General features: G+C 33.7%; 1 protein-coding gene across 1 annotated transcript; it reads right to left on the bottom strand.

The window, feature by feature from the left end:
* Positions 1–7,399, bottom strand: LOC129001167 (versican core protein-like). Its single transcript, XM_054428379.1, has 7 exons — positions 7,275–7,399; positions 6,658–6,834; positions 4,748–4,927; positions 3,597–3,785; positions 3,319–3,377; positions 1,311–1,419; positions 1–290 (listed from the first exon to the last, which is right to left on the bottom strand). Exons 1-7 carry the CDS (start codon positions 7,351–7,353, stop codon positions 52–54), a joined length of 1,032 nt encoding a protein of 343 aa, XP_054284354.1. The 5' UTR covers positions 7,354–7,399; the 3' UTR covers positions 1–51.
* Positions 7,400–21,218: the final 13,819 nt, after the last annotated feature.

Here is a 21,218-nt window from a genome sequence, read left to right on the forward strand (position 1 = left end):
TATCTCTCAATACTATAATAGTATAAAACAAAAATTAACAAAAACAACAGCTTAAATGGTGTGGGTTGAAGTTGGGGTTTCAGTTGACTGGCAGACGTAGTAATATGTATTAGTACATGTTATGGACTGCCATGTTAAATCAGTCAAAACTTGCAGACAATGGTACGGAGTTCCATTCGGCTCTCCACTTCTCCAGTTAGTGAAATTAAGGAAGTTTCCATCCGTCACCCAGCGGAATTCTTTATATCTCTCTAAGTCATTACCTCCAAGCCAAAAACTATTACCTGTAACTGAAAGAAAAAGTTTGTTATATATATAATAACAAAATCCACAATAATATTATATATATTATAATTATATTAATATTATATATTTTTTAACAAAATCCATTGTATTTTGTTATCTATTTAAAATCCATTTTAAGATTTATATTTATTCTTGCTCTTCCTCTCCCAAACTTACACTTAAGAGCTTAGTTTTTTGCAAGCCTAACAGTGTCTGAGATACCAATGGGGGCACAGTTAAGTTTTTCACCCTATAAACTGTAAATAAAATACATATAATTGATTTGTAATATTTCTTAAGCTGATTGCAATTAGAACATTTTATTGTCGAGTATTGTGAATGGAAATGTTTGAGTAATAATAATAAACCGAACAGGGAAGTTTAATAATCGTAAAACTCCCTAAAAAGCCATAGATCCTGCAAAATTGTACATTAGTTTGTACTTAAGTCTCATACTGATAATCAATACTATATTTTTATGTGAAATTAGTAAAAAAATGTTATTTCCTACAGTCACCTGACAAAGTGGCCTTCTTTGTACTGATTACAGCACAGAAAGTTGCTAATTGCTGCATCTACTTATTTTTGCCGCACACTTTTTACTTTTGCACGCAAGTTTTTTGCGACACACTAGTATTCCAAACACAAAACAGTGTGTTTTAAGGCACTTAATGAGTTAATACGTGTACGCTTAAAAATAAGTTGGCAACACTTAAAGATATTACGACCAACGATATAGAACACTCCTTCTTGGAGTGTTGTATATTGTTGATTACGACTACAGCTGGTGCAGCGTTTCCCATTTCGTCCAATGTTTGTATTCAACCTAACCCAAAAACGTGTTGTACAGTGTTTGAAAGACTTATTATTTATATGATTGATAGTAACTGTAGGAAAAATATAATGTGTAACGCTATTGCAAAATGCCTTTGCTGAAGCAAAGTACCACTTCGCCCACAACAAAAATAACAACTATTGCCTAGAGCTGTATATGAAAAAATGCCTAGTAAAGAAAAAAAACTCACTGGTGGAATTGTAAGCCGCAATCAGGCTGGTCCATTCATCTTCATTGTTGACTGTTGCCAATTTCATTCCCTGGCTATAGCAGTCGTCGAGAGCATCGAACCAAGATTTCTATAAAAACATGTACGTTAGTACTTCTCAACTTCCCCATACTACCTACCCACTCTTCTACCAGTGAACAAAAATCTTACCCACATTTTCCACAATATAAAATAAAATTCCACTCTAAATTTTTATTTAGAGTTACTTTATGTGATTGAGTGTTTTAATAGTTTTGCAATGCTATATTATTTTGAAATAAGATTTTTTTTTTCGTTGCCGTTTATATATTGTTAAAAATATTGTTTATGGACCTTATAAACATATTGTTTATCAACCTCACCAAAAGGTGTTTTAAAATAATTTTTGTCTTTTGAAATATCTTAAAACTGTTAAAACAAATATTTTGACACTTAAAAAACATACTTCAAGTTGAGGGTGGATATTAAACCTATCATTTTCATAAAATAGTTAATTATATCTAGTGATGTGGGCCGGGTAAATACCCAGTGGGTAGGTAAATATAAATTGGGTATTTACCTGGGTATTTACCCCAGGCCCGGGTAAATACCCAAAAACTGGGTATTTATAATTTGTATTAAAGTTAGAGAAGATTGAGATGTTTTTTTGCAATTATTACCTTGTAAGGATAGCAAAATTATAATAAAATGTTTTAAACAAAATTTCATATGGTCACTACTTGCATTTTACTTCTCGGTATAATATCCATAAATACCCAGGTCTGAGCATAAAGCATAATCGGCATAAATACCCTGGTCGCATGGTCCTGACTACTTATGGTTTTTTAAATTCTATGATAGATAGATGAATTTATTTTATTAAAAGTGAAGAAAAATAATTTGTAAAGTAATAATTATTATTTAGAAAGACAGGAAAATTTAAAACCTAGTAGTGGCCTATGTGTAAACAACTTAAGAAAATAATTTAAATTCAATCTGTAGGATGGCAGGATTTAATAATATTTTTGTTCTAGATCTTTTGTTGGTATAAAAAAAACTAATTTCATAAGCTTGTGATTAAACAAATTTGAATCTATAGCACAATAAATCTTTCCAAATAATAACTTATTATAAGTTAGACCAAAAAACAGGAGATACATTTTTTAGTAGAGGTTTATCCAAATATATTATTGTTTCCAACTAAGCGGTAACACAGAAAAGTTTAATGTAGACTCCCTCTTATCCGGACACCTTTTCACCGGACAATTTTTATCAGCCCATTGGTTTAACCTGACTAGATTGGCAAGAAGTGAGCGGTACTGAAACGACCGTTCTTGTGGGAAAGATTTGAGACCAGTGATCACGTATCTAAATACAATGCTCTCCTAAATTAAAGTCGAATATGACAGTACCGGTACACGGATTCCGTTTTAACAAGTTTTTGGGGACGTCGGTTTAACCAGAAAACCCGTTATCTGGACTAGCCTCGGTCCCGAGGAGTCCGGATAAGAGGGAGTCTACTGTACATTCAATATTCTGCCAATATCAATCAGGCCTTGGGTCTGTCTAGCCTTCCAAGCCATTTACACAATACAAATTTTAACTTTAATAATTTAATAACAGTAGAAGTAGGTTTAGGTTCAATATTTCTCTGATGAGGTGTTGTCTTGATTTCATAAGTGCTAAATCATTAAATAAAAGGTACTAGCAAAGCTTCAAGTTACTGTAAAAGGTGTTATAGACTATCCTAATTTATCATGTAATGATAACAATAACATATTTAGGGGTAAATAAAAATGAATTTCAATCGATTTCATAAATACCCAAAATACCCGGGTATTTATGGATTTTGGGTATTTACCCGGGTAAATACCCAGGGTATTTACCCCGAGTTTTAAATACCTGGGTATTTTACATCACTAATTATATCCCATATCCCTGCAAAGAACAAATATGTTGTTAGTGAATTATGCAATGAATTATTAAATTTAGAATATATACTTATACCAACCGTTGTATTGCTAAAGTGGTAAGTCTTGTTGCCTGTTTTAGATGAACCACCAGAGGGACCTGTGAACAATCATTCTTAAAGTTATTGTAAGAACAAAATATTTTACCATTATTTGGAACTTTTCTTTTAAGAAAAAATTGTTCTTTTAATTTGTTTGGTTTTTACCATAGACAAAATTATCATACATACTATACCATGACGCAAGCAATGCGCAGCATGATTCCCGGCTAGAGCATATTGTCCTAGAAATATCTACTCACCACTGGATTAGCACTTACAGTAAGGCACACACCCGTTGTAGGCGTCCCCGATGAACCCGACCTGGCAAGAGCAGACGGGGTAGTGATTCTTGACATAGCAGTCAGTGTTGTTGCCGCAAACTCTGTCTTCACAAGGATCAACACACTTCTGCAGACGACATGAACGATCGTCTGGGCAGTGGGAGTTAGACTGGCACTCCGGCATGGCTGTGATATGAGAAAACATTACATGAAAACCACACAGAAAACCACCTTAATTTTCTTGTTCATTCGACAATTTGGTCTTTGAGACCCTAGATTTTCTGGGTAGCCAAGTGGTCATAGTGTTAAACCACAGTGTGTGAGGCAGTTTACTTGTGAAGAGTGTCCATCTTTTAGAAAACATTGATCATGTGGTACTATGATATCACTAAAAGTGTTAGCATTTCTTCGAACGTGTTAAGTTAAACTCAGATTATAATTTAGCAAACTCTCTGTTGAAATTGCTATGTACTATGAAAGAAAGTTGATTTATGTTTTAATACAAATTTTTATTCTGTAGCAAATTATTGTGAGTTAGCTTCTTTCAGTGAAAACAAAACAAAAACAAATTAATGTAAACAAAGTCATATGATACATAAAAGAAATTAGGAAACAGTTGTTTGAACACAGCACCTCTCCCCTAAGTTTTAGAATCACATATTCATTCTTGTAACCGGTTGTTTTTTCCTTGAGCTTCTTCTTAAGACAGGGTTTGAGGCTTCACCGTTTGGTAGAGGAGCTAGAGGTTGGTCCTCGTCGCCATCTGCTATGTACTATGAAAGAAAGTTGATTTATGTTTTAATACAAATTTTTATTCTGTAGCAAATTATTGTGAGTTAGCTTCTTTCAGTGAAAACAAAACAAAAACAAATTAATGTAAACAAAGTCATATGATACATAAAAGAAATTAGGAAACAGTTGGTTGAACACAGCAGAAATAGCGTTTCAGACTTCGGTGTTAGGACGGGTTCAATTCCCAGCACATCAACCAAACATTAAATGCGTTTGCACCACTTTCCCTTAATTCGTTTGTGCAGCGTCTTCTATGTGCTTCCAAAATCCATAAGCAACAGGCATAGACGTAATTATATAAACTAAATAGTTAATCTACGGTTAAAAATATCAACAGCACTGACAGTTTCACTCACAAGACGTTGTGCAGCCTTCGTCCATGGTGAAGACAAACCCCGGAAGGCAAGCACACAGGGGACGATGGTTGACCACCCTGCATGCTGTGTTGAGGCCGCAGCCATCTTGGCAAGGGTCTTCACATCTGTTGCTCAAACACATCCGGTCAGAGCTGCAGTCAGAGTTCTTCGTACACTCTCCTGCATTGAACATGAAAAAAACTGAATCTCGACAGATTGATTGCTTTTTTGTTGTAAAGAAGTTACTTTTCGCACTGTATATACCACGTGTGATATTATGGTATTCTATTTTATATAGGTTTTGTTAAACTACATCGTATGTCTTCTGAGAAACTAAATATTTAACTTTATGGTTATGTTCTTATTTTCTATGTAAACACCACAACAATAGATGGTGAGTTTTTCTTAAGTTCTAGAGAGTCCGGGAATTTAACATACTCTTGGACATAGTGAAGAATTCACTGCATCTGGTTGTTTTGTTGTCGCGACACAATAATAGAGGTAAACAAATAATATTGTTAAGTTAAAATGAAATTTCCCAGAAGACATTTCCAAACACAAACACCCGGCTTTATTGAAATGAAACTTTTAAAGAAACTTAATGAAGAACATGTCTAGTATGGCTCAAAATTGAGCTGTACCCTTAACCGTGATTAAGTCCTTTTAGTTTCACCGGACATTCAACGTATATCCTATAAGTTTATCATATAACATAATCATGTCATTTATACACAACTGAAGATTCTTGTATTACTGGCGCTGTCGATAATTTTCCCACACATAATTTTGTGGGGGTAACTTATGAAAAAAATAATTATTTGAGAGTTAAATAACCATCAAAACAAACAAGTCTGTTTAGGTTCAATAGGACATGGAAATTTCTTCCTTAATAAAATAGATAGTTTATTGATAAACTAAATTAATGTGCTGATTGCAATTTATCTCAAATAGTAATTGAAAGTTAACTGATTGAGTGATTGACGTTGATATGTTGAAGTGTACTTAACACTTTACTTAAAACACTTGAAATCCATCTATACTAATTACTGTAAATTCGGCCTCTTAATGGCAGCCATGGACAATGTATTAATAAATCCGAAAATAATTTGAAGCATGTAAGTGTTTTAAGCTTAACTTTTGTATTCGTACATTTGTTTAGTTAGATTCCTTACTACTAATAATGATTGCTGTTATTAATCTGTAATAACTTTGTTTGCTCAGTTAAAAATATAACGATTTTATTTTAGCCAAAATAAGTTTGTTCACTACCTAAAAAGAAAATTGTGACTACAATCTCAAAAGATTTAAATATATATTAGTTTACTTAGATTCTTCCTTAGTACAATTTGGATTAGCATTAATTATGTTTTAAGCTATCGAACATTATCCCTTGATTTATTTGGTTAATTTTTTTTCGAAGAAGGTCTTTTTTAAACCTCTATTACTATATATTCTCCTTAAGTAACAAAATGCAGTACTACCTGGTAATATTGACCTCTTCAGTATTTGGATAGGTACAATAGTGAGACATAACAAGTGTTCTGATACACCTCAAGACATTTGTAACACCGTAAGAAATAATCTTTAATCGTCTCCACGATGGTATATTTCCATAAAACAAAAAATTTTTAAGTTTGTTGAATAAAATAGTACCAAATTGTGAACAAGAAATGTTAAGACATGATTTGCCATTTGCCGGAAAAATGCCATACACCTAATTTTTTGAATTTTCTATAATTATTTTGCTTCGTATTCATGTTATATTTTCTTGCGTGTATTCGATTGGAAAATTGACCGTTAGGCACGAAATAATTGGTTTTGCGATGAAAAATGGAACCACTTGAAGGTGACTGGTGTTTTAAGCTTATATTAAGTATTACTCTATCAGTTTCCTGAAGGTGAGACGATACCTGCTGTACATTCCGTGAAAGGATCTCCCTGATGACCTGGCTTGCAGTAGCACAGAGGTGTGTCGTCTTCATCCACCACACACTCAGTGTTGAGGCCACACACGTTGCAAGGGTCCACACACTGAGAGTCCACACATATCAGGCCTGGGGAACAGTCGTTGTCGTAGGTGCAGTTGCCTGTGGACAAAAATGGCTTCAGAGAAAGAAAACTTTATCAACATTCATTCATACACTCAGCTAAGATCAAGTTGGGTTAGTATTACTGTGTCCTACTTCTATAGACAGTCTATCTTCTAGCATTTTAAAAATCCATTTATGAAATACAGAGCATGCTAGAAGATAGAAAAAGAAAAATCGATAAAAAAAAATCGAAATTGTTCATTGAATATTGTTATTTGTGCAACTGATAAGTAATTTCGTATAGTTCCTTAAAGGAAGATAAAAAATTTACGCTCATGGCTTTTTACGACATGCCAAGTATTTGATTGAAAATCGGTGTTCGGTTAAGAAAACTTAAGTACGCTAAAACAAATAACTTACGCTAGTCAATATAATCAATATATAGCCTTAAAACTATTTTCAACATTAATAATTTCTTAGTCATCATAATCAATTACCGGTACTGTTGTTTAAAGGTTGAGCCGTTGCACTGCCTATGCATACCAACACACATAACCAGATGTACGCCTGCTCCATCGTAGAGGTTAATGGATATTAAGGTAAGTTGAGAGGGTTTAAGTAGCTTTTATTTATATGGTTTCACTTCCTTGTAATTTATATTTTATTATCAATATAAGTAAAATGTCAATCAAATAATCACTTAACTACTCATTCGCTTAGTCGACCCAAGACAAGTATAAGTACCTTAAAAGTGTGTGCAATCTCAAGAAAAAGTCGTTTAATTCATTGCTAAGTGGATTTGCATTGCGAGAAATGATTTGGTAATCACTGATAATTTTCTAGCCGATGCTCCATATTTGACAAGAACATATAAGGGGTTTTTAAAGTTATCAGGTTTTTGTATTCATAAAAACCAATTTAGTTGTTTGTTGGTCCAACAGCAATAATTTTGGTATCCAAAACACATATCAAAAGGAAAATATATAATAGGTATCGTAAAAACATTGTTTTGCAATTTTTATTCTCTCAAAGCCGGGGCCTTTTCCTTTCAGAAAACGTAAACAATAGTGACCTTAAAACGTACAAATAAAAAAAATTATGTTTGAGCAAATGCTGTTTCTCTATTGTGATAATAATTTTTACGATGAGTAAGAAACTTATTTTGGCAGTATTGAAAAAGTTTAACAATTCTTTAACAAATCTCTGAAAACATTTACAGTTGGTGAAATTGAGGGTACATCGACTCGAGAATCAGGCTACTGTCCTTTTGTGATTACATTTCAAATATAACCCGACAAAAACCCTAACCTACCTTAACATCACGTTGTGGTCCCAAGTCTGTTTACAAAGGCTGGTTCTGAATTGTTTACTCAATTCACAAAATACTGCATTCTCGCTTTCTTTATCCAGACATAACGTATTAAGGGTGCTGCTTCATGATAACAATGTTTAAAAATATACGGAACGTTCTACGTTTACAAATAAATTGAAAATGAATTGTATGTAGTTTAATAATGTTTATTTGAGGAAATTCCAGGGTATGAATCTATATATTAATTTGAAACTGTTTTTCTTTGTGAAAGCTATTTTGAGAGAACGGCTGGGCGTAGAAACTCGGTAGGGGTGTCTAAAGAAAGGTCCTGGTCTGTAGATGAGCCATCAAAAGAGAAACATGGAGAATTCCCTCGGGGCTCTGCCCCAGTGGCCTTTAAATTCCCATCCCATGTTATTCTTATGGAGGAAAACGAGGTTTTTGTCACAGCTAATTTGAGAGAACGGCTGGGCGTAGAAACTTGGTAGGGGTGTCTAAAGAAAGGTCTTGGTCTGTAGATGAGCCATCAAAAGAGAAACATGGTGAATTCCCTTGGGGCTCTGCCCCCGTGGCCTTTAAATTCCCATCCCATGTTATTCTTACGACGGAGGAAAACGGGGTTTGTAGGTGAGCCCTCAAAAGAGAAACGATGTAAATTTCCTTGGGGCTCTGCCCCAGAGGCCTTTAAAGTTCACTCTGCAATTTTGTTTACATTTCGACCATATGGATAATTTTACACTACTTTTAATGAACCAGCTGTTAATATTAAAATTGTATTCAAAGGCTTACTAAAACTGTCAAAATTAAATGTTTACATTATTATTTATGATTTTAAATGGATTCTCCACTGCATGGCAAGTTTTTTATAGTTTCAACAAAATGATGAATTTATGATACGTTTGAAATGTTTTGTTCAAAAATCTATGCTTTATTGCTCTTAGAAAATTTTAAATTATGAAATAAGTGTGACTTATCAATTTCAAAGGAACATATAACTATTCCTTATCGGGTTAGCTTATACATATTGTAAGGTTGGCACTTTAAAACCTTTTTTACTACTTTCAATCACCATTTATTTTTAAATTCAAGAAAGAACACCTGAGATTCATTTATTGTTATAACAGTTTTTGATAATCGGGTTGAAAATTGTGTCATAGATGAGTACGTTGAGGATGAGAGCTGTGTTCAAGTTTTGGAATAGACTAACTACGGAGCCTATGATTTTGGTAAAGTAGGTGAACTAATGTCAATTCAGGTATTTAAAAAAAATGTGTACACCGTTTTTACTTTGATGTACACATGTAGCTAGGTTGAACAACGCATCTAAACCTCACTACATACAAAACATTCGGAAACACAACAGTGTTATCACATCTCATCGCATTTGCATAATTTGTTACCAATGCTGGACTAGGTTATGGATTTGGTTCCGCAAATGTTCAAGATTTGTGATACAATTTCCTACAATTATGGTTCATTCCAATCCACGAAATACATGCACAGCTTTATGTGATCTATATGGCCAAGGCAAAACTACCCCATAAGTTAATGAATTATCAAGTAAGAACAGGATGATTACATACATGGGTCGATGTGGCAAGAGAAGGATTTAAAATTGCTGAGATCGAAGTAAGAATGTTACTGCTTTCTGGAGAATCAGATATTTTTATAAAAAAAAAGATGAATATTTACATCTTTTAAGATAAATCCGGATACACTCTGAATGATTTTCCTACAGCAGATGGAATTAGTGGTTAGTAATAAATATTGACTCTTTCCGTAACATTATAGACTAATTATATGAACTCATTCTCCCATATAGTGAAAGTGGCTTTGGTATGAAACAAACTCATGAACAAACAATTATAAGACTCCTAAAAAACCTTTTGGGCAACCTAAAGCCGATAAAAAGAAAGGTAGGAAATATTGTGTTAAACGAATTCATCAATCACGTTTTTTAGGGAACACAATCGTCATAGGCCTACTTATTATTGCTTATCCTCCCTTCATATAACTAAGATTTTAATGACTTTACTCTATCCAACGCAGTTAGCTGAATTTACATAAAACCTCAAGATTAACCGTCGATTTCGACGGGGTTCCACTAGTACCCATTAACTGAAAATTTGGTTTTCACTTGGAAGTATAATATAACTGATTATAAGAGAATGATTTTTAGAGACAACGATAAGTATAACAAAAAACCCTTTCAAAACTGCACTGAAATATAATATGATTTTTATGTAATCATTTTTATGATTTTTATGTATGATTGTATGAATTTTAGTAAATTTATAAGTTTATTAAACTGTACAGAGCTAGCTGTATAGAGAAGTTTAGTATTAACAATAAAGTTACAACATTATAGCTTTGCTTCTGTATCCAATAGTCAATGGTTATAGGCAAATATGAACTAGTTTCTGTAATTGCAGAAAATCGTAAATGTGTATTTGTAATTGCATTGTAGCACAGACAGCTGATTGTGGCAGTATCAGTACCAATTCTGATGGGGACGCCACCTAGATGCGTATTTCAACCCAAATATGAGTAAATACCGAGTGTATGATCATATTTTAGCGAATTTCCCATATAGGGAATAAGCTATTACCGTAGTACTCATGGTAAGACCTGGACCCGAGACCGATCTAATTTTTCATTTTGAGGTCCCTAGAGGCCAAAAACACCATCCGTTCAAATTCATATATATATATATATATTTATATATATATTTATATATATATATATATATATATATATATATGTGTGTCCGTTAGCGCGATAACTCGAGCAAAAATGATCCGATTTTGATGAAATTTGGTACAAACGTGTAAACCTACGTTTATTCGAACGAGTTCGCGATCCAGCATAATCGGACCATGGGAACGGGGGTTTATGGGGGGTTTTATGGGGTAAAAATGGGTTTTTCCCATTTTTCAACCTAAAAACAAAAAATTTTGCGATTTCTTTCTAAACCGTTTTGTAGAGCTTAAAAAAAGAAATAATTTAGTATATTGAAGCGCTGTTGTATGCCTAACGGTCACGGAGAAAATTCAAAAATAGTGTAATTAAAAATTCCCATGTTATTCTTATGGAGAAAATGAAAATTGTTGTAGTTTACTTGTTTATGGGTATATATTGATAAAATTTGGCAAATTTATTTATTTCATCCTATACTATTGACGTATGGTCAAAAAACACTTTTTACCTTCCCCGTAGCAGCAAACCTAAGCACTCGTTAAATCTAATGTTATTTAAATAGGGAATAATATGTCTTATTTATGGAAATATTTTAGTAAAAATGTAATCAGACGAGTTTAAATTCGCTTAGTCTGCAGGTTTGCTGCGGCGGGGGTATTTTTAGTCTATGGTAAAATGGAGTGAGAAGCCTTGTGCAGCTTTGTTACTGACTAATATCAGCTGTTTAATTTAGCCAGGACCATTTCATTAAATCCCCTTGATCCAGGACAGCTGTATAAAAAAATTAAACAATACAATTAGAAAATAACTAATGCAGATAAAATATCTCATTCATAATAAAATCGTAATTTAGAGTGAGTTTCAATACAGAAAACCCAACACAAATTATTGCTGTTTACAACACAATGTGGTGTACAAATTATAATAAGCATTCTTTTAGTGTTGTTCAAAGGTTTATTGCGGACATTTTCCATCACGAATGTAAAAAAACAATACACAACGTTTCGGGATCTGGAATCTGATCCCGTCTTCAGGTGAAAAAACTTAACTAACACATTACAACTAACAATACACAAACGCCCAACCTAAGTTGGAATACACTACCGAGGGTAGTAGTCAAAAAATATGCACTGTATAGCAGTCAAGTCATGATACAACATGCAATTAATAACAAATCACAAAACACTATAATCTATAAAAGGTTTACGTACAAAAAACTCACACAATGGAACACTAACAACACCGTACGCTATGACTCCACCAATGAGACTGAACCAACAAGGCTGACCAATCGGAAACACGGAGACAACAGAAATGGCTTCCGGTCCCTGGAAAAGTAAAACCAACAAAATGGCGGAGCGATGTACGATGCCGCAAGATGGGTGTTAATTATGTTTATTCATATCACGAGTTTTACTACGAGTTAACATAACGTGCGAATTTTGAGGAGAACTCGTTATTTCCCTATTTATTGAACAATTAAGTACTACCCTCGGTAGTGTATTCCAACTTAGGTTGGGCGTTTGTGTATTGTTAGTTGTAATGTGTTAGTTAAGTTTTTTCACCTGAAGACGGGATCAGATTCCAGATCCCGAAACGTTGTGTATTGTTTTTTTACATTCGTGATGGAAAATGTCCGCAATAAACCTTTGAACAACATTAACTCACCATCACCAACAATGAACTTCAAACAAAGAACATTCTTTTAGGTTTTATAGAAATAAGTTTCCAAGTGCCAATAAAAATAAATGTACAACATTCTGTATTGTGTCAAGGACAGATACATCCACAATGTGTACCATTGTTCACATTCGTCAATTTAATTGACCACAAGATACATTCTGTAGGATGAAAAACTGTTGCTGTTCAGCTTATGTAGGTCTACAAAACAAATCCTTCACTTTATGTAAAAAGATTACATGTAGATACGAAAAACTAATACACAGTTGTAATACAGTGATAGCTTGTGAAACAGTGACAGAAAATAGGTTGCCTAATCTATTAAGAGAAAATAGTTATACATTTATTAAGATGCGTAGTAAAAATTATGGATTTCTTAGCAATTAAAAATAAGAAAATCTTTTGACAAACAGTATTACTTGTATTATGATGACATTTTTGAGCAATATTTGAGTTTGAACACAGTAGTCAAGAATTGATTGGGCTGGCACAATAAAAAATATATAAACCTAGGTAAAAAAACGTTAACTGCAGAAAACTAATACAAAATCCCATGTATTGAATGATAGTGCAATATTGTATCGTTCCTACGGTTTAAAAATAAAAAAGTATAAGATCAGTCTATGTTTTCCTAAGGATTTGACGTATTGGTTTTTGAGTTAAATTTTCCAAAATATATTTTTCGTATACTTGTAAATTTTACCGTCACCATTTGAGACTATTCATAACCAATAAATTTCAATATTTTTTTTGACTACAATAATTTATTTACTTACCCCCAAAGAATAACCAAAAATAATTAAGACTAAATCTTACGAAATCAAAATTAAAGAAATTAATTGGATTATATGGGATATTTTGATTTGGGTGGGTATTTGTTTAAAGGAAATTTATACCTTTTTAAAAGTACCTACTGGGATGTGTCCCACTCTGTATAAATGATTCATATTTTTAATCCTATTAAAGTTGTATTGGTTGTATTGTATTGTAACTGCTAAAATTATACAACATACTCTTATTTTAGTACAATAACCCCTAAAACACCACAGGTTTCGGTACAGTCTATAAGCCGTATATAGTACATGTATAAAGTAGCTGTATATAGCCAACATATTCCCTATCGTGAGGTAGCCAATACACTCGGGATCTCTTGTTTTCTGGGGCAGCCTTTAAGGGTGACCCACATTTTTAGAATTGCTTCTAAGTAACTGTTTAAGTGAAACCAGCAGCTTTTGCTCTTCCATTAACTTTATTACTACAGTTTTTAAAATGGGAAATGACAATCATTTTGTTAAAAGTCCAACTTAATACACATAAAAAGTCCAATTGGTTGAAACTATTATACATTTAAATTTCTTATTTATGTGACAGAGATATCTTTTGACAGTCTAGGAAGATGGTAATTTTGAAAAATTGTAACAACACAAATCTCCCAGAAATAATTTTTCATTTAAAACATAAAGTTGTGTTAACAGAATTTGTATGATATTGCAAGCATTATGCAAATTTTCAAGAAAAAAGGGAATTTTATTAAAAAGTAGCACTTACTAATTTGAAATTAAATGAAGTACCCTTACTGTACGCACTTAATTGAGAGGGTTAGTAGGGACATTTGTGGCTCTTTAAATCTTAAAAGCATTTGAGAATGTCTACGACCTTATAAAGGTCTAAATATTTTTTTTCATTTATTGATTGAAAATTTTAATTTGAAAATTGCACCACGCTTAATAGGAGAATTAGAGTATTAAGAGTTTTTAATATTTTTAAAGATTATTTCTTTAATTTCTCTTTAACTAGCTGTAACCCGCGGGCTTTGCCCCGTTTAACTTCTTAATTTTCAAGATGATCTCGTTCGCATGGCTCAATCACGTCCTGACGTCCTGGTTGAAGTTCGTTCGCTACGCTCACTCACTTTTTGGTTGAAGTTCGTTCGCTACGCTCACTCAATTTTAGGTTAGAGCTCGTTCGCTGCGCTCACTTGCCTTCAGGTTAGCTCGTTCGCTACGCTAACTCGCCTCCAGGTTGAAGTTTGTTCACTACGCTAACTCACCTTTTGGTTGCAAATTAGCTGTTGTCATAAATGTAAAAGAAATAATAGTGCTGCATCCTGTTGGTAATCCTTGTAACTTAAATGCTATTGAACATCATAGAACAGAACCAAATTGTTTAATTGAAACAGCTGTTAAGATTCATTAATTCCATTTAAATATGAGTACTCATAAGGTTAACATGGGAAACTCCAGAGCCACTGGGGCGGAGCCCAGAGGTCGGAGGGTAAAATCCTTTCTTAGTGAGCGTCTACTACCCAAAAGGAAGATGCTTCAGGTTCCTAGGTCTTATGGTTTCTGAGATTTCGTGATGAGTGAGTGAGTGAATGAATGAGTCAGTGGTATTTGAGCTTTATATATATATAGATAACTCTAGTAATTAATTTAGGTTCGAATTAAATGGAATTTGGTATGAATGTATAGGGAATGCATACACCTGATCGATTTGGCAATTTTTATTTTACACTATGCTACTGTATTCACATTTGGCCAAACACTTTTTTCCTTTCTTATAACAGCAAACCTAAACCTATGTACTTTTTAAATCTACTATGTTATTTGATTAGAGAATAAATCGTGCTTGTTTGAATCCAATCAGGCAAATTGGAATTCGCTTAGTTTGTAGGTTTGCTGTGGTGGGGGTATTTAATGACTCAAAGTAATTTTACGAGAGCTTACTTCATACATTGTTGTAGCAAATTTGAGAAAATAGCTATCAAGTTATTCAACTATTGTTGAAGCTATTTACAATATACAATGTCAAGGCGTATCTTTCATACGCCTTGATACAATCTACAATAACAGTTTTTACAATATACTTTGACTGAGGGCTAACGGGCTGGAGGGGAGGGGGTTGGAAAAGCCTATGTCAAGGTCGGAGGTTGGTTTCTAGGCCAATGGCGTCACTTGATACCTGAGATGTCTCGTCACTCAAAAAGTCAAGGACGGCGAATCGTGTTACATTGCGGGGAAAAGATTGTTATCTTCATCTACCGAAATATAAGTTACTTTAAATATATGCCATAATGTATAAATAATGTGCTTTCGGGCAATAACTGTGTGTTCATAGGTGCATCTAAAATCATATTATTGTTCTTTCGTGTACAGTAGATGTAAAATATCCAGATTAACCATGGGAATGGTAGTTATTTACTTATTTGATATATTATTTAGGAAATCTTCCATATGTGAAAAACAAAGTTTTTACCAAATTTTTTTACTATAATCGTGGTGGAAATGTCGACAATAATAACGTAAAGTATATAAACTGACAAAAAATAAATTGTAAACCAAGAAATGGTTGTTTTATTAACTGTGCCAGCTGGATGTTACAAAACAAGTTTAGGATTGTAATTTTTAAGGCAATTCTTTAAAGCGACGACTATTTAATGACTCAGCTATAAATATGTTTCATGTATTTATTGTAAAAAAAAAACACACATCTGGTCTATAATGGTACCTTACGTATCACCATTGACTATTTTTAGTCAAAGGTACCACATAGGCTTTTATATTATGACAGTTACCTCGTATTGTATAACATTAGTGATACAACAATATTTCTGTGTACATTCGAAATCGCATTGAGCACATTGACTTGATATCAATCGACAGTTCCTTACTGGAAGTGGAGTATTGGAATTTACTTCATTAATTGTTAAAGCCACCAAACACTTCATCTGAGTTGTTGGATCTGTTAGATGTGTTGATGTAATTATATTTTTGCTTTCAATTAGTTTAGTATCCGTATATAAATCCCAAAGTAGGCCTATCCAAGAGCTTTTGAAAAAAAAACCTAAAAGGCACACCCCCATAATCTATATGCTTAAAATGTTTTTCTTGACGAGAAATCTTGTGCAAAACTTTCCATTATTTCATAAATTGCCCTTTAAGGTCGTAATTCCTTTCTAAAGGGAACTCTCCATATACCTAATGTTAAAAATACCTGAGCTGTACTTATTTGTTTGTTATTCTTTCAGTTATTTATTACCTTATTAAAATCAGGTGTGATTTTTGTTTGTTTGTATTACTGTAATCTGTTTTTTTTTATTTCAGCTTAACTTAAACAATAAATAGTTTTATTAATACTTATGAAGTCAAACGGGTTGAAGCGCGTGGGTAACACCTTATCCTTTAAACTAATGCTATTTAAATAGGGAATAAATGTGACATTTTTAAGGAGACATTTTCGTGTAAATCAAATCAGGCAAATTTAAATTCGCATTGTCTGCAGGTTTACTGCGGTGGGGTTATTTATCCTCATCAGAGAAAAAATTGAAATAATGCTTAACATCACTAACACTTTACTATATACTTGAGTTAAAATTTTAAAGTGGCTTTAAATACAATATATTTGTATGGTTTTTTTTATAAATGTTTCCATAGAAACATAGAAACATTAAATCACTTCGTTGAAAAATCTCAACAATCAACAGAACCAACAATTATCTTAGTAAGTCTCCTTTTTGTCAATTAGTTAACCATGAGTCGCATTCGTAAGGTGGTGGTAGGTGTGGGGGTAGGGATCGCTGTAGGATGGGTAGTGAGGAAAGTATTCGGGGGGCCGCCTCTGCCACCTTTTGGAGGTGTCGGAGTGTTGGTTCCGCGAGTACTTGAACCAATATATCCTCCGACAGTTTCCCTACTCCTGCACCTCCAGCATCCTGGGGGTGGGGCTCTTGGTAGGAAGAAAAGAAGGTGCTAGACGGGGACTAACCACAGCAAAGAATAATAAGGACAAACACAAATGAAAAACAGAAGGAGGCTGCAAACAAGGAAGCCAGGCCTAGGATACGACCCTGGACCCATCACAAGCTCTAAACGGGCATTAAATTCTTATGACTTCGGGTAACTGTAACACCCTCTAGGAATCGAAACAAAAAGAAGATATGCTAGCGGCAAACCAGATAGGCTAGCAACAAACCAGATAGTCTAGCATCAAACTAGATAGGCTAGCAGAAAACAAGATAGTCTAACATCAAACCAGATAAGCTAGCAGCAAACCAGATGGTCTAGCATCATACCAGATAGGCTAGCATAAAACCAGATAGGCTAGCATCAAACCAGATAGGCTAGCATGAAACCAGATAAGCTAGCATCAAACCAGATAAGCTAGCAACAAACCAGATAGTCTAGCATCAAACCAGATAAGCTAGCATCAAACCAGATAAGCTAGCAGCAAACCACATAGGCTAGCATCAAACCAGATAGTCTAGCATCAAACCAGATAGGCTAGCACAAAACTATACCATGGGATTTAATGAAATAACCTTTACAGTAATGACTGGTCAAGACCCACTCGATGAGGGAAATCAAGTGCGGGATGTTGAAAAAACAGAGGAAACCAAAGACTAAGAGGTTGGAATTTAAATACCCAAAGGAATGTCTGGTGGAGGTTCTTAGCTTTGCTGTAGAGTAACCAATAAATACTCCCTTCAATGAACTACATATTTTATTTTTATTTTTGAAGTAGACATAAGTTAAGGGCTCTTTATAAAAAAGGTAATAGAAATGTTTTGAGGATTATCTGAGCATCGTCAACAATTTTAAAATGTGTTTTACAGGTTATGACAAGCTGTAAATATTGAATCATGACCATAATATACTGTTCCTAAATAAATATCACAAATAATTATTATTGTTTCTAATATCATCATCATTATTATTGTTTCTAATATCATCATCATTATTATTGTTCCCCAAAGATGCTGTCTAGTAGAGAACAGTGTTTAAAATTGACCTTGAAAGTGAAAGAACTTGTGTATTGACTGTTAAACAACTCATTCCCAAACACAGACTAATAGTCTACTTGGGAATCATTTTTGCTGTATACACGCTTTTGTATTTACGTAAAAAATTATTCAGGAATAATAATATTTTGATTTCATTTGTACATATACTGTGGAAACGTTAGAGGACTCCATTCTCGGTATATTTACTCTACTATAGACTCTTCTACTGATCGTCACTTATAGCCAGTGAATGCTTTGCATTTTATAGGTATAGATCAAGTTATCGATAGATTCAAAACTAAACAACACAATATTAAATTGTATCTAAAACAATGTAAAATGTAAGATAAATGTAAAAAGTGCCAACATTTATAGTCAAAAATAGTGTATCTAGGTATAATTTTTGATTAAAAGCTAAATTAAATGAGATATTTTGCCATAAGAAACATTTTGCTAGTAGTTTATAAACAGTTATTGAACACCATAAAAACGTATTTTAACATAGTATGCATCCAACTTAACACTAAGGATGCAAAAGCACATGTTATAAGGTTCACATTTTCAATTCGTAAAGGGGGGAAATAATAGAAAGCAGCAAAGCGTATAACTGACCTATATCAAAGCGTCTGCAATTGACAAAGAACCGATGAAGAAAAAGAGAGAAGAGTTGGGCGAACGAGAAAGAGACAAAGTTTTAATGGCTCTCTCTATCAACACACTTGTCAACCTAAGACAATTTCACTTAAAACTTTCAACCTGGCCTGAAAGTGGAGCAAGGATTTTTAACTGTCAACATGTTTGTCGTATATTAGGTGTTTTAGTATGTTATAACCCACTGGTCAAAAGTGTATGACAAGTGGTGTGTTTATTTATCTTATCGTTGGGTTAAACCGTTGAATCAGTGCATAGATTCAACATATCATAAGGAAGTATGTTTTATCTATGCTAATAATCAATCGATAAATAATTTCGATCGATACAATTGCCACAATCGAAATTTACAACTGTTTACATCACCTGATTTTTACTCCCTAGAGACTAAAAATTATTTTTACTCCCCAGAGACTAAAAATGCTGCTTTAGACCCGCAACGCATGCATTAAAACGTATAAACGTATAACGTTCCTACAGTCACCCGACAAGGTTGGCTTCCTTGTACTAATTATAGTACACAAAGCTGCTTATTGCTGAATTTACTTACTTTGTCGCACGGTTTATACTTTGGCGCACACCAGTATTCCAACCAAAAAACACAAAACAGCGTGGTTTTATTATGCACGTAATCCATGTACACTTCGAAATAGGTTGGCAACACTTTAAGATACTTCTAATATGATCAGCTGATTGACTCACTGAGCTATAATAATAACTGGAGTAACCACTCTGTGTTTTAAAAACGTACCACTGTTTTTGCTGGTTTTGTTTCAGAGTTTCGTGTTGTTAGGTTGGCCGGGTGATCGGGTTGGTGGGACTTGTCAAATGAGAGGCAAAATCAAGATGGCGTCATCCTGTTAGTGTTTTGTTGATGATAGTAAAAGTAAACAAAAATCTGCCAACTCCAGAACTCACAACATTATGATTGCAATATAAGTTTATTTATTTATTTTACGAGCAAGAGCAACCCATTTTAACAAGATCATAAACCGATGGTCGTTATTTAATTAAATGCCATAGGGCAATTGGCCTAAACCAATATCTCCAAACCAGGAAACTTGACTAGCCTATTTTCACCACATAGCTTGAAAAGAGGTAAATGAGTTAGTATTTATTTACTATCAAACAAAAACAATGTATAATGTTTCAAAATAACTGTAAATACAGAGGTTTTAACGTGCAATAACTTAAATAAGTTTTTGATACAAGTCCTGAAATAACGGATAGCATAACCCCAAATAAATAGTATGGTTAGGTTAGAATTAATTGGAATTATTTGACAGCATCCCACCAACCGATCACACGGCCAACCTAACAACACGAAACACCAAAAACAACCCAGCCAAAACAGTGGCACGTTTTTCTCTAACGTTTAACCAGAGATTAGTGACTCCAGTTATAATCTATATCTCAATGGATTGACTATTGATACTACAATTTAACCTGTCATTTCGTGTTTATATTATATTTTCGTACAACGCTTAGTTTGAACATAACCTAAAATGTAGTATTTGAAATTATAAACGGGCCTAACATGTTTGAGAATAATAAACTCAGTGATTGTGAATATGTACCTACACCAGAAGAAATATGCAGCAGAAACTGCAAAACATGTTTAATTAAACCTGTTTCCTGAAAAATCAAGTAAGAAGTATGAACGAGCATACGAACTGTTTTCTTCTTGGCACGTAAGTAAGAAAGTAACAAAATTAGTTCTGTTTATACTGATTATTACTGTTTATAAGTGTACTCTTGAAAATAAGTAACACCAACAGATACTACGACTACAATCAAATGGTGATGGTGCAGTGTTTCCCAATCCGTTCAACGCTTGGGTTTATCCTAACCTAAAAACGTATTGTATAGTGTTTGAAAGACTATGTAGGAAAAATAAAATATTTAACACGAGCGCAAATGGCCTTTGCTGCACTCGAGAAACATTCCTCTAAACATCCATCTCGTGTGCAGCAAAGTGCCACTTTGCTCACTAGTTACACAAATAACTATAGAATACACTATGTGACTTGGGGTTTTAATTTATTTTAAGGGCAAGCCACTCATTATATATTGTAGTGTAAAACATGTACGAGTATATTTCTATAATCATACACTAGCTGTTTTCGCATCAGACACGAAATACTGTTTTATTCTAGGCTCATTCATAATCTCGAGGCACGTTAGATAGGACGCTAGTATTAAAAACAAATTAAACAATGAATATTTTCTACACCTAGGGTGAATGACCGAACTGAAACGCACCAATGATAAAACACGGCGGATAGCGGGCGACCAGCCAGACTTGGCTAACTTATTTGTCCG

The sequence above is a fragment of the Macrosteles quadrilineatus genome, unplaced genomic scaffold (genome assembly GCF_028750875.1).
Source record: "Macrosteles quadrilineatus isolate MER2022 unplaced genomic scaffold, UCM_ALF_1.0 Scaffold_8__2_contigs__length_117827958, whole genome shotgun sequence".
In the NCBI taxonomy this organism is placed as follows: domain Eukaryota; kingdom Metazoa; phylum Arthropoda; class Insecta; order Hemiptera; family Cicadellidae; genus Macrosteles; species Macrosteles quadrilineatus.

Bases quoted from the DNA above. Each gene is read 5' to 3' on its own strand.
- LOC129001167 (XM_054428379.1), bottom strand. From the start codon at position 7,353: ATGGAGCAGGCGTACATCTGGTTATGTGTGTTGGTATGCATAGGCAGT. The intron at 6,835-7,274 runs GTAATTGATTAT...TTTTGTCCACAG, and splicing joins ACCTTTAAACAACAGTACCG to GCAACTGCACCTACGACAAC. The intron at 1,420-3,318 runs GTTGGTATAAGT...ATGTTTTTATAG, and splicing joins ACCACTTTAGCAATACAACG to AAATCTTGGTTCGATGCTCT.